General features: G+C 44.1%; 1 protein-coding gene across 1 annotated transcript in view; it reads right to left on the bottom strand.

The window, feature by feature from the left end:
• The window catches only part of cfap74 (cilia and flagella associated protein 74), a gene marked incomplete at both ends in the record, with an annotated part of 422,090 nt that overhangs the window by 172,721 nt on the left and 234,952 nt on the right, over positions 1–14,417 (bottom strand). Inside the window, one exon of the mRNA XM_084333450.1 lies at positions 9,701–9,829. Within this exon, the coding sequence (XP_084189576.1) occupies positions 9,701–9,829 (129 nt within the window). The remainder of the gene's footprint in view (positions 1–9,700; positions 9,830–14,417) is intronic.

Below are 14,417 nucleotides of genomic sequence, written 5' to 3'. Positions count from 1 at the left end.
CCCCACACTCCTGTAGGCTGTAGCCATGGTGACGCCAGACGTAAGTACTACTCAAAGAGGCCCGGCGGTCATGTAAGAGCTTATGTAAAACACTAGCTCCCATCGATACCCCCCCCCCCCATGTGTAGAGCTGCTCTTGTGAGGGCAGATATATACAGTATACAATACAGTACATATTTCTACACAAACTACGACTCCATTAGCATGAAAACAACGGTCAGATGTCAATTTGCAATGCAGCTCGCATTCCATCCCACTCCTCTTTCTCGCTCCTCTCCTTCCCTCCCTCGCTCTTGCTCTCCCTCCCTCGCAACTGGCTTTTCCATGTTATTTATCTTTTTCCTTCCTTCTGTCTTCTTCTTCATCTCTCTCTCTCTCTCTCTCTCTCTCTCTCTCTCTCTCTCTCTCTCTCTCTCTCTCTCTCTCTCTCTCTCTCTCTCTCTCTCTAACACACCCGTTGTTAATGCCGGTGTTGTGCCGAATTCTGACCCCCTGCCAGAATCTGACCCACCTCGCGTGAATAACGTTAGAAATAAGATAAGAAAAAAATGGCGTTGCGCGAATTTATAGCGTCAATAATCGCCTATTATAATATAGAATAATTCTGTGAGAGCACGGGTTATGAGTTGAGTTAACGCAATCAGTTTATCAGCCTATCAGCCATCAGCAGCATATAATACGTTCATCGTTAACTCAACTCATAATCCGTGCTCTCACAGAATTATTATATATTATAATAGGCGATTATTGATGCTATAAATTCGCGCGACGCCATTTTTCTTCTTATCATACTTCTAACGTTATTCACGCGAGGTGGGTCAGATTCTGGCAGGGGGAGAGAACTAATGCTGTGTTGATGTCAAGTGGCCTTAAGGTACTTTTGAGCACCTTTCCAGATGTGAGATGTGTTTTCTGGAAGCAAAGCAAAATGCACATTTTCGGGAAATCTCTGTGATTCTCTGTGAGATTCGAAGAACAGGTTGATTTTATAATTCGAAGCCTCCCCCCCCCCCCCCCCCCGTCTACCACCATCAGCACAAAGTGGCCTTGCCTCCATAACACCACTTACTGTATGATTAAACTTGAGTGTAGAAAGGTCGAAATTAATTCTCGCATTTACGGAGGCGAGGGGGGGTTTAGTTAGTAGCAATAGGAGGTGATTTGTCGTGCGATGGTGTGGTAGCAGCAGCTTGACCCGACGAGCGCCAAGGGTATATTTAAGGAAGCGCTCTTGTTTTTGCCTCCTAATAGAATCGCTGTTGGAGACTCCCTCTTGAATTAGCTTGGCAAGGCAGGATGGAAAGACCCGGCAGGACGTCGCCAGGCCCATATGGGGAGAGATCTGCCTGCGGGTGAGGCTTCAAGTTTGTCAGCATCCCGCGATGATTGCCTCGTGCCACCCCGCTCTCCTCCTCCTCCTCTCTGCAGCCAGATTATCCACAGTCTCATCCAAAAGCAATTCTGTTTCCATCTATAGTCTTTAATGACACTTGTGTGAGATTACTTTTAATGAGGACTGGTGAACAGTGGTTCTGATGGTCGTAGCGGCGCTCAGCAGCATTGGGTCTCTACAAGGATTAGCGCATAATACTGTCTGACCCTTCGCAGGACCTGGAAGTGTGGAGGACCTGAGCAGTGTGCTGTCGACCTCTGTCTAAGAAGAGGAGAAAAATCCCATTTGAGTCGTTTGCGTGTCGCCCCTCACAAACCACAAAAGTGTAAAAAGCAGTAATCTGAAAACCACCAATAATCTTGACAGAGGAAGGCTCGACTGACAGAGAGAGAGAGAGAGAGAGAGAGAGAGAGAGAGAGAGAGAGAGAGAGAGAGAGAGAGAGAGAGAGAGAGAGAGAGAAGAGAGAGAGAGAGAGAGAGAAGTATCCTAGAAATGCGTTTTTTGGTGATTTAGTGAATCTCCGTTTCATCCCCTCCACCAGATGAAAAGGCAGAATGCAGTATTTTCAATACAATAGCGTTCCTCCTCAATATGGACCCCTGCTTGGTTTCCACTTCCACATTAAAACAGTGATTATGAAAAGGATTACAAAACGGATTAAGAAGCTTAAGGGTTTCTCATCATGGGAAAAAAAGGATGACGACATAAAAAACACACACCCTAAAACGGCCAACAAGAAAATAAACTCCCTATGAATATTGGAGACCAGTCCCCCAAGCCCACACACAGACCCGGCGCCATGGGCGGGCATTAGGGGGCCGGGCCTAATTTTTTATTTTTTTTTGGTCAATCAAAGTCGACTATCCAAAGATTTCACTCTGTCCCCAAACGCCGCTTGCCGCTCTACTAATGATGGTGAGTAGCCTGTGGAGGAATTTTGTTTGCTTTTTTATGCACCTTATTTTTGTCAGTTCAGTTCAGTTTGTCAGTGAATTCAGAAGTGTTGAATAAATGGAGACTTTTTTTTTTTTTTTTTTTTATTATTGCAAAACAAAAATTATTAAAAGTCAGTACTCAACACACAATGCATAATGAAACTAACAATCAAGGTGGCTAAAATGACATGCAAGTACAGAAACAGAAAACAAAAAAAAGTCTATAATAATATTTTAACGTATATACAGTGTATATCCAACGAAATTACCAATTATACAAATGCCTTATACAGGATATACCCCTAATACCTATTTTCTAAAACCCTACACATTATGCTCCAGCTCGAACCCCCCCCTCCCGGACCCCTCCTTGGATAGTACCTCCACTATCCCTCACTCCTAACCAGACACTACCATTATAAGCTAGCTTTTATTCTCTCCACCACTTCTAACCACATTGACATTTTGGATTCGTTGAGACCCAGAATTCTTGCTGTAGATATTTCTTGATAAATCACATCGAGATATGTAAGAACCCAAACCTTCCGGCACATTTTTTCCGGTTGAAACCAGCGTGATGCGATCAGTTTTTTAGCTACTGTGATACCCGATAAAACCAATCTCTTTAGCTGTGGATTTACTGCAAACTCAAAAACATCATTCAATAGTAATACAGAGGGGTGTACTGGTATATTCCAAGATACGAGTTTTGATAATTGATGGGTCACATCTTTCCAGAATGCCTTAACTGGTGGGCAGTCCCAATACATGTGCATAAATGTCCCTTCGTCTCCATTTGTACATTGGGAGCATTTTGAGTCTTGTTTAAGGCCCATTCTGTTCAGTCTTATAGGAGTCAAGTATGTCCTGTGAATATAGTTAAGATTGATTTGTTGATGGTCCGGGTTCCTTGATGTAAGACGGACATTTGCCCATGCTTCTTGCCAATCAAAGTCACTTTCCAGGTCTGGTATATCCCTCCTCCAGACAGAGTCTAGTTGGAGGGTTTCATACGAGGACGTTAGTAATTGATAATAAAAACCTGATACAAAACCTCTCAATGTTCCTCTTTCATAGAAGAATTTGTGGTATCTGTGGTGTTCAACTGGTATGTCTAATGGAACACCGTGAGACCTCAAACATAGGCGTAACTGTATGTAAAAAAGCCATGTGGACTCGGTGAGGTTAAACTTTGTGCATATTTCTCCATAACTACAAAAACCCTGGTTATTAAAAATATCCCCTAATGAGTGTATGCCTTGCTCTTCCCATATAGGGAATCTTATAGGACGTTTTTCAATTAAGAGTGCATTGTTATTGAATAAGGGAGTGTGATTATGCCATTTTTGAGGGTTAGGATATTTTTTGTGTGTTTCACGCCATATCCGGATTGCATGGGTAATTATGGGGCCAAATTTCCGCTCACAGTGCTTGATTGGTAGTTTAGTGTGTGCTATGTCCTTCAGTCTATGTGGGGCTACTATGTTTTCTTCCAATTTTCTCCAGGATACCAATGCCTGGGGATCAAACCATATTGTCAATGGTCTTAATGTGTATGCCTTAAAATATTGGAAAAAATCTGGAACTGCCATGCCACCGTCTGCTTTATTTCTCTGTGCAGTGGATCTTTTTATGCGAGGTGGTTTGTTATTCCAAATAAATTTGTATGTGGAGGAGTGTAATCTTTTCCAGTAACCCTCTGGAGGGGGTAACGGTAGCATTGAACTGATGAAGTTTATTCTTGGTAGTACATCCATCTTAACTATTGATACCCTTGCCTGTACTGAGTTTTTAAGTTTTGCCCACCTGTCCAGGTCGTCTTTGATTTGTTCTGTATTTTTGTGTAATTGTGCTTCACCGTTTGTCTTATGGTGGGAAATATTTCCACACCCAAGCATCTAAAATGTTTTACCATGGGTATCTCACCTGGGAGGGTTGTATCTTTTTTTGCATGGGTGTTAAGTGGAAGGAAAGCCGACTTCGGCCAATTTATTTTAAATCCCGATAAATCACCAAAGTTCTCTATCAACTTGAGTAGATGAGGCAATGTGGTGTTGGGGCTTTGCATGAACAATATTACGTCGTCCACATATAAACTAATTTTATGTTGTGTGCCCTTGATTACGATTGGTTCTATGGATTGGGAGACTTTTCAAAGATATAGAATATAATAGAATAGAAATGTATTATCCTGAGGGAAATTCGACACTGCAAATCACTCAACATTAAACATTTAGACAGAACAAGTCACGAATAAGGATAACAAAACAAATGGCCTAAGAATAGAATACAATTAAATAGAATAAAAATAGAATAAAAGATACAGTAAATAAATACAGTAAACATATACTGAAGTCTACAGTAGGTGTAATATTGCACAGTGCTGTTTAAAAAGTAAGAGTCCAGGAAGATGGTACCTGTTACTCTGTGCTCAGTGATGCAGTGAGGCACAGTGATGCATTGTATAGTCTGATGGCTGTCGGAATGAAGGACTTCCTGTGCCGTTCAGTGCTGCATTTAGGTAGTGTGAGCCTAGCACTGAACATGCTCCTCCTGTCCGCCAAGTCTGTGTATAGTGGGTGGGAGGGGTTTTCCCTGATGGCCTGGAGCTTAGCAAGGTTCCTCCTCTCCACCACCCTCGCTAGAGTCCAGCTCCACCCCAACCACGCTACTGGCCTTCCTGACCATCTTATCCAGCCTGGTTGTGTCCCCTGCTCTCAGTCCACTGCCCCAGCAGGGCCCTGTTTCTTGTACCTGGTTCAACTAAGTCGATCAAGATGTCATTATCCAGCTTCAGTTAACCCGATGTTCGAAGCCGGGATTTTCCTGTTCCTCAAAGGTGGATTCAGTCTCGTTAACTCAAGCCAGACTTGCGACTCAGGCTAAATGCGCGCGGCCGCTTCAGGCGAAAAGCCAGCACGTATCGATGGCAGAGATCCTGATTATCTAACGGCATTGATTGATTAATTGATTTAAAACTTTATTGACAGATTGCAATACGGCTCAATCGCCTCGCCGACAAGTTAAATGCGTTATCTATAGGCTAATTTTAAGTCCCTCATTACCTCAATCAATCAGATTATATTTCTTTAAACTTGCCTGCTGGATTGAATAATCAAATGAGATCTTGCTAGCGAAAATAATTAGTTAAACTTATACAGAATTACGATACGGCTCTCTTACCCATTGATTGATGTATAGTCTATCTTTAACTTATCTCCAATGTGGTCTAACGGGTTGTTGTTTTGACTATCACGCAGACGACCGGGGTTCGAGACCCTAGTCTTTTCCTTCTTTTTGCAATATAGGAATAATTCAATTTGGTGCACGTTGAGAGCTATATAAAGAATGACATCCTCAATGCATGTAGATTTATAATATTTTAACTTAAAACCAGGCTACTTTGGCGTATAATCATTAATATTATATTCAAAAAAATCATATTGGAAACACCGGGTTTTGAACCCCGGTCGCTGGGTTGGCAGGCTTGAGCACTACCGCTGCACCACTGTGCCAGATGGGATACATTCATTGTTTATACATTAATGAACGAGAGACCCGTGTTTAGAATATCCTTTGTTTTGAATGAAGTTTATCTCTTTATCCTCATTCATTAATGTGACGTCAACGGCTCATTCAATTTCTCAAATCCGTCAAACAGCGCATCTCATCAGACATCTTAATCCCAGTTACAATTAAAATAACCACATAATGTGTACATCGCACGAGCGAGCGCCACGGTATATATAACGTGCATTATTTAGGACAAAGTGAATTTAGTATCAGCATTTTGGGTCTATTTTACATTTCAAAAGCCCCCTCTGGAAGAATGGAGCACAAAAACGTAATTCGGAATGGTATAATGCAGATCGTAGACTGTGGGAATAGTTTCAGGAAACGGGCTGTCACTTTCTTTGCGGGGGCGTGGCTCTGCGTGATCCGGCTAACTTGAACTTGAACTCTGCTTTCGACCAGGCTCAAACTTTTGGATCTGTTGTCATGGTGATTTGGAAAATCCACGTACATGGAACCGGAAAGTCCGGCTAACTCAGTTATCCAGTTAAAGTTATCCGGCTAACTCAGTTATCCAGGTACAAGAAACAGGGCCCAGGTCTGTTATATAATCAGTTCAGTCTGTTTTTGTTTAAGTGAATGTTCTTAAGATAGAGAGAAATTAGATTTTTCAATTGCCTCTCTGCTGTTTAGTTCAGCACCGTGGGCAGCGCCAAGCAAGCCACAGCGCCGTTGTCCCAGCTGAAACGTATAAAATGGAACCTGTGTTAAAAAACCATTGTGCCCCCCCACTAATTTGTTTCTGCAGCCTGGTTTGCCCACACACACATTTACTGACTAATTTGGCGGTTCTGGCTTCATCACACAAGTAATGCAAATCTGCAGTAAATCTGTAGCAAATCGCCCATGTAATCTCCGTCTTACCAGCCGCAGCTGACCTGTCGGAGCGCAAGTGGGGAACCCACTCTCTCACAGATAACACAGAAAACCCATTCATTAATTTCTGACCTCAAAATCCCATCACAATTCTCATTCTGGACTTTTCCTGGAAAAGGTGCGTCGGGGTGGTTGAACCTCTCTGAGCCGCAGGATGTTTTCCTTTTACTCTGAGAGCCTGGCTGTCTGGCTTTCGTCGGACAGCGTCACATCTGTGACGGAGAAGACAAGACTGTGAAGTCCCTACGTGAACCGCTGCCCTGCCACTGATAGTGACCTGAGTGGAAGAGCCATTTACCCTGATAGTGACCTGAGTGGAAGAGCCATTTACCCTGATAGTGATACTGACCTGAGTAGAAGAGTCATTTACCCTGATACTGACTTGTTTCAGCCAATAATCCCCCCCCCCCCCCACCCCCCTCCAATGTACAGTTTCCTCCCCTTCGGATGTATATTTTTTTATGATCTCTTTTTTCTTACACAGTACTGTATGTTTGTATGTCTTGTATGTCATAAATGTCTTGATGAATTGAAAATGTTGGACCCTTATGTAAACAAGACGAAATTCTTTTTCTGGTCTGCATTCTCTTAGCAGTTGTTTGTATTGAGCCGTACTGTATTGTACCCATTCTGCAATCTGTTAATAAAGTTTTCAATCAATCAATCAATGTAGGATAATACTAATAATATGTAGATATACAAAGCAGGAGGGGGAGGGGAGTGTGTCTTTGTGTGTGTGTGTGTCTGTGTGTGGGGGGAGTGTTGAGGGGTGTATGATGAAAGACTGACAACAAATCCTGATGGAGGGAGGCAGAGGAACAACACATGTATGAAAAATGAAACATCGGTATGAGTCATCTTCAAAGCCAGATGCCAGATTGGCCAGGCTTCTGTATGTGTATGTATGTGTACATGGCAGAATGGGTGGGCATGGTGATGGTGTGGATTTGGGAATCCAGTCATAGCTACACACACACACACACACACACACACACACACACACACACACACACACACACACACACACACACACACACACACACACACACACACCACACACACACACACACACACACACACACACACACACACACACACACGGGTACCACTGCGGAGGACTTGGCACTGCCTGCCATTGGTGTGAAACAAAAGGAAAGACATCTCAGAAATCTAAGTGGTAGGGGCACGGGGGTTCATATCTGATGGCAACGAGATGAGGCAGGACAGAACACACGTCACCAGGGTCTTCTTTTCCCCCTCTCTTGTTTTCAATCACCACCGTCTCAGCAGGATTCCCTGTCTGAGCAGAAGATGCTCTTTGGGGGTTTTAAAGTGTTTTAAGAACAGTGTTGTTCTCAGAGAGAGAGAGAGAGAGAGAGAGAGAGAGAGAGAGAGAGAGAGAGAGAGAGAGAGAGAGAGATACTGGAACTCGTATCCTGAGAGAGAGAGAGAGATATACTGGAACTCGTATCCTGGGTTATGTAAGCAGCGGTCGGATGACTGGATAGTGGGGCGAGGCCAGTTAGAGAAGAGTAAGAGAGAACACTGAGACAAAAAAGGAGGAGGGAGCTTGAAAGAAGTAGAGCGAGAGGAGAGCGAGAGCACAGAGGCAAATGAGAGAGAGAGAGAAAGTGTGAGAGAGAGGGACGAGGTGGTAGTGTAGCTGTGGTTGTGATGGTGGTGTACACTGCATCATCTCAGCAGCAGTGACAGTAATGCTCCGCTCTAATCCTCGCTTTTAAAACCCTGGCTGATTCACTGAGGCAGATTACCGCCGTTTTTCCCCACTTCCCCTTCCAGGCACCCCACCCCCCGGGGAGCACCTGGCCAACACGCCGCTAAACCTTTGTCATGTGGGAGGAGGAAAGAAAGAAAGAAAGAAAGAAAGAAAGAAAGAAAGAAAGAAAGAAAGAAAGAAAGAAAGAAAGAAAGAAAGAAAGAAAGAAAGAAAGAAAGAAAGAAAGAAGTGAACAGTAAAACAGCTAGAACCACCGCTCCCCACTACCGTCCACCGAATCTCCTTTGCTGCCAAACTCGGGAAGGAAGAGACGGGGGAAAGAATAAAGTGTAGGTGGGAAAAATGTTGGCGCCCACGCACTGGTTTTTAGCGTACACAAGCACGCCTCTCATGCTTGGCCCGCAGGTCCTCTGCCTGTTCCCAAGGCGTTCAAGCTGCAGTTCAACTCTGCCTCGCCGGCCTAAAAATAGACACTCGCATCCGCATGGAAAATAATTACCATGTCCTTCAAAGTCATTCGAAACCATTATCAGGAGCCTTCATGCCTTCACTCCAGGGAGGGGGGGGGGGGGGGGGGGGGGGGGGGGGGGGTGCAGTGGTGAGCATTTTGTGAGAGTTTTTTTTTTCTCAAATTATTATATATTTTTTTTACTATTAGTATCTCTAGGAAGATTCCACAACTTGATTCTTTTAAACCAACACTAGCATTTCCCAGGTAAACTCCTTCTCCCACTGTGCTCCTTTGTAGCCGTTTCCTCCGTTTCCGTTATGTGTATATTTCTCATGAAATGGTTGGCCGGCGCAATCAATATATGTGACCGGTTTCCCTTTAAAGTGAAGTGTTTTGCACTGTCATGTAAAAAGGTTTTCAGAATGATAACAAGTTTACAGTGTAAAATAAGATTATGGATGCTCCGGTGATTCCATTATCATTGTGTCCTCTGTGTGTGTGTGTGTGTGTGTGTGTGTGGTGTGTGTGTGTGTGTGTGTGTGTGTGTGTGTGTGTGTGTGTGTGTGTGTGTGTGTGTGTGTGTGTGTGTGTGTGTGTGTGTGTGTGTGTGTGTGTGTGTGTGTGTGTGTGTGTGTGTGTGTGTGTGTGTGTGTGTGTGTGTGTGTGTGTGTGTGTGTGTGTGTGTGTGTGTGTGTGTGTGTGTGTGTGTGTGTGTGTGTGTGTCCTTAGTTACCTGGGCAAGAACTTGAGTTGGGCATTGAAGTTGGATTTAGCTTTGATGAAGCCAGTCTTTGGCAGGACCTCCATGTGGTTCTGCAGCTCTGGGTGGACGTTGAACGTTAGCTGCAGAGCCCTGTTAGCGCTGTCATACAAACAAAATGGCGTGATTAGCATTGTGCTAACAAAAAAAAATACCTTGTACCCAACGTGCTGTGGGAGACATTTTATGGACATTTTATGTCAACTTCATCACTTATATACAGTAGTGTTATTAGGAATCTATTTATTCACATCCCATCTGAGACATACTGTACATACAGTACATATGTAACAGTTGTGACAACGTCACCTCAAACTTCGATGCCCCGAGGGAGATTCGAAACCTGGTCTCCCGCGCCGCAGGCAACAACACAGACCACTATACCAAGAGGTGAATTCACTTCTAAGTAATGGGTCTATGCGTCTTTTGAGGATGTGAGAGTGAGTTTAACCTATAGCACCGCTACTCACCCCAGCCCTTCTTGACTGCGCTTCACGATACCATCCGTTACACTCACCCTCCTTAAACTCACTCCACTCCACCCAAGGCATCCGGGTCAGTCGGCACCATTGTAACGTTACCTCAAACTTCGATGCCCCGAGGGAGATCCGAACCCCGGTCTCCCACGCCGCGGGCAACAACACAGACTGCTATATCGTGAAGCGCAGTCAAGAAGGGCTGGGGTGAGTAGCGGTGCTATGGGTTAAACTCATTCTCACATCCTCAAAAGACGCATAGACACGGTACAAAGAAGTGAATTCACCTCTTGGTATAGCGGTCTGTGTTGCTGCCCGTGGTGTGGGAGACCGGGGTTCACCTCCCACTCGGGGCATCGAAGTTTGAGGTGACGTTGTCACAACCGTTACACATACATGAACAAATTTCCCCAGAGAGGTCAAAGTACAAGGTCAGCCCTGGAGAAGGTAGGAATTCAAGGATATTTTCACAGGAATGAACACATTGGCTGGATCCCATTTGCCTTTCATTCAAACCCTCACCCATCGGCCCCCGAATCAAATGAACACTCTGTGACGTTTGAGCCTTCGTCATTATGAGGGTCACTTTGCATGAGGGAGTGGATTAGACACTTTGTGATGTGAGAAAAACATCATCCAGTGTCGATGGGGATTCACAGATGGGGGTGGGGAGGTTAGGGACGGGGGCTGAGGGGACAAGAATTGCGTCAAAGGGATCCAGCCATTGGCAAGTAGGTACAGTATACTGTAGCGGGCCACGAGATCTCCCGAGGTCTCCTTATAACTACAAAGCCAAGATTCCCCACCGTGAGAGCACTGTTTCAAAACCCGCTCTTGTACGCATAATCCTACCTAACCTACTTATCCCTTAGATACATCCGAATAGAAAAAAGCCCAACTCTGTGCTATAATCCATCATTTGGTTGATGGTGACATACTTGCCGTTCCGACCGTCCCCTGGCGACAAATCCACAGAGAACGCAGAACAATAGCGATCACAGGCGGCTTTACAATTTTTTGTATGACAGCCAAGGGAACCCGACGGATGTTCTCGGGGACAACCCCTTATCACAGTGACGTTTTTGACTGGGATGCAGACCTGCCTAAAGAGTGTGTGTGCTGAGTGTACATAAATTGCCTTGTACAGTGAAATGTACCCTGAGTCCTCGTCATTTAGGTGACCCAATTTCAGGGACCCAACAGATGGTTGTGCCTGTTGGGAGAAGCCTCAGTTTAGAGCTGGTGATATAAATGGCTCTCTCTACACCTTGGGAATTCACCAATGCACGTGCATGCACACAAAATAGAACACACATGTACCTACTACAGTGTACACACTGTGAGGAGCCTCCATTTAGCGGAAGAGGTGTGTGTGTGTATGCAGAAATCATATAACTTGAATTGATAGAACAGCCCTTCCCATTAACCCATTAGGACCCACGTGACACAGGTGTCACACGTACTTTACATGTCCTGGAAATGGGACACCAGTGGAACATCCTGGTGGGGTCATGTGACAGATCATGTGATGTTGTGCTCCCATAAACCACCTTTCCACAATGATGACTGATGGTGGTGACTAAATTACAGAAGTAGCTAACATTCAAAAGCTAGATTTTTGTTGCTAAAAGGTAAGATTTGCCCATTTAAGAATTATAATGCTTACATAACATGGTCTTTATGATATATAACTAACGTTCTGGGTCCTATCCTCTTAGGATGGTACCCTAACTGTCTGTCTGGTTTACTTCCTGTTGTTTGGGTTACACTTATTGTATTTCACTTCTGATTTGCTGTCTCGCACTAATTGTCTGTCACATCTGGGAGCTGTCACTGGCTGTCATTCTGGCTGTCACTAATTGACACGTGGAATGTTTGGAATGTGCCTTTATAATGTCTGCTCTGTCTCTTGTTCTTTGCTAGAGCTTCACTAGAAACTACGAGCAGGACCGCCTGAACAAGTGCTGACCCAACTCTCTGTTCTGTATCATTATTACTCTTGTTCTCTTAAATAAAGAGTTAACCTTGTTTTGAAGAGTAAACACTTCTCCGTCTCCTTCCTCGACAACTGGTATGTCTCCCTTTCAGTGTCAATATGGTTTTCAACCTCCTCTGTTTCCCGAACAGGAGCAGGAGGCTGAGGTGCCGTCGGCCCAGGCACATGTGGCTCGTTACATATAACCTGTTGTAAACACATTTCTTGAATAAAATGATAAAGAAAACAATTGATAAAAATCGCTGTGACACATACTGTACGTCACACCGGGCATATCACCTTAACATTTTCATGAAAATTTGCTGTGACACATATGTCACAATGCGAACAATTATTATGATCTGCTCAGTTAATTTGTCTGATTCAATGATATTTAGTTAATATATTTTATATTGTTCAATTGTTCAAAGCATATTAAAACAAATATCAGTCATATTTCAATGTAGTACCCTGTAGTGCCATGTAGTACCCTGTAGTGCCATGTAGTACCATGTAGTACCCTGTAGTGCCATGTACCATGTAGTACCCTGTAGTGCCATGTAGTACCATGTAGTACCATGTAGTGCTATGTAGTGCCATGTAGTACCATGTAGTGCCATGTAGTGCCATGTAGTACCATGTAGTACCCTGTAGTGCCATGTAGTACCATGTAGTACCCTGTAGTGCCATGTAGTACCATGTAGTACCCTGTAGTGCCATGTAGTACCCTGTAGTACCATGTAGTACCATGTAGTACCCTGTAGTACCATGTAGTACCATGTAGTACCCTGTAGTGCCATGAAGTACCATGTAGTACCCTGTAGTGCCATGTAGTGCCCTGTAGTACCCTGTAGTACCATGTAGTGCCATGTAGTGCCATGTAGTACCATGTAGTGCCATGTAGTACCCTGTAGTGCCATGTAGTACCATGTAGTATCCTGTAGTACCATGTAGTACCATGTAGTACCATGTAGTATCCTGTAGTGCCATGTAGTACCATGTAGTATCCTGTAGTACCATGTAGTACCATGTAGTACCATGTAGTACCATGTAGTATCCTGTAGTACCATGTAGTGCCATGTAGTACCATGTAGTGCCATGTAGTACCCTGTAGTACCATGTAGTATCCTGTAGTACCCTGTAGTGCCATGTAGTACCCTGTAGTGTCATGTAGTACCCTGTAGTGCCATGCAGTACCATGTAGTATCCTGTAGTACCATGTAGTACCCTGTAGTACCATGTAGTACCATGTAGTGCCATGTAGTGCCATGTAGTATCCTGTAGTACCATGTAGTACCATGTAGTACCATGTAGTATCATGTAGTACCATGTAGTACCATGTAGTACCCTGTAGTATCATGTAGTACCATGTAGTGCCATGTAGTGCCATGTAGTACCATGTAGTACCATGTAGTACCCTGTAGTACCATGTAGTACCATGTAGTGCCATGTAGTACCATGTAGTATCCTGTAGTACCCTGTAGTACCCTGTAGTACCATGTAGTGCCATGTAGTACCCTGTAGTACCCTGTAGTATCCTGTAGTACCATGTAGTGCCATGTAGTACCATGTAGTACCATGTAGTATCCTGTAGTACCATGTGGTACCATGTGGTACCATGTAGTATCCTGTAGTATCCTGTAGTACCCTGTAGTACCATGTAGTATCCTGTAGTACCCTGTAGTACCATGTAGTACCATGTAGTGCACTACATGGGAATTAGGAATAAGTTTAATGCTTAACGCCCAATGTGACATATATGTAACTTTTCAGATCTTTGCCATTAGGGGCCGCAATTTTGAAAATAAATTCAGAAATGAATGTGTTCTTTGTAATCTATTTAGTCAGTCTTATGCCCCTCATAATTTTCCTTGAAGTAGAAATGGGTGTGGGTTCTAATGGGTTAAAAAGAAATATTAAAATTAAAGTGCACCAGTCAAATGGTAGATGCTAGATCACATGGGTGTGTGATCTCTCTCTCTCTTTCTCTCACCACAGCTAAGAACCTCCACAAACTGCCTGCCACAATGTCCTCCCTCCTCAAGAGCAAAAGGCCTCTCCTCTGTCCTGATTCTCCTGGACCTGTCAGCAGCCTTCAACAGTCAACCATCAGATCCTCCTCACATCCCTTGCAGGAATTTGTAGGTTCTGCGCTGGCATGGCTGTCATCCTACCACGACAACTACTCCTATCATGAAGTGTCACCCTAGCGGACCCCCGCCCACTACAGATGGGTTTC

This window comes from Notolepis coatsorum (genome assembly GCF_963971535.1).
Source record: "Notolepis coatsorum genome assembly, chromosome: 17".
NCBI lineage: Eukaryota > Metazoa > Chordata > Actinopteri > Aulopiformes > Paralepididae > Notolepis > Notolepis coatsorum.
This window is presented reverse-complemented; position numbering and strand designations above follow the sequence as displayed.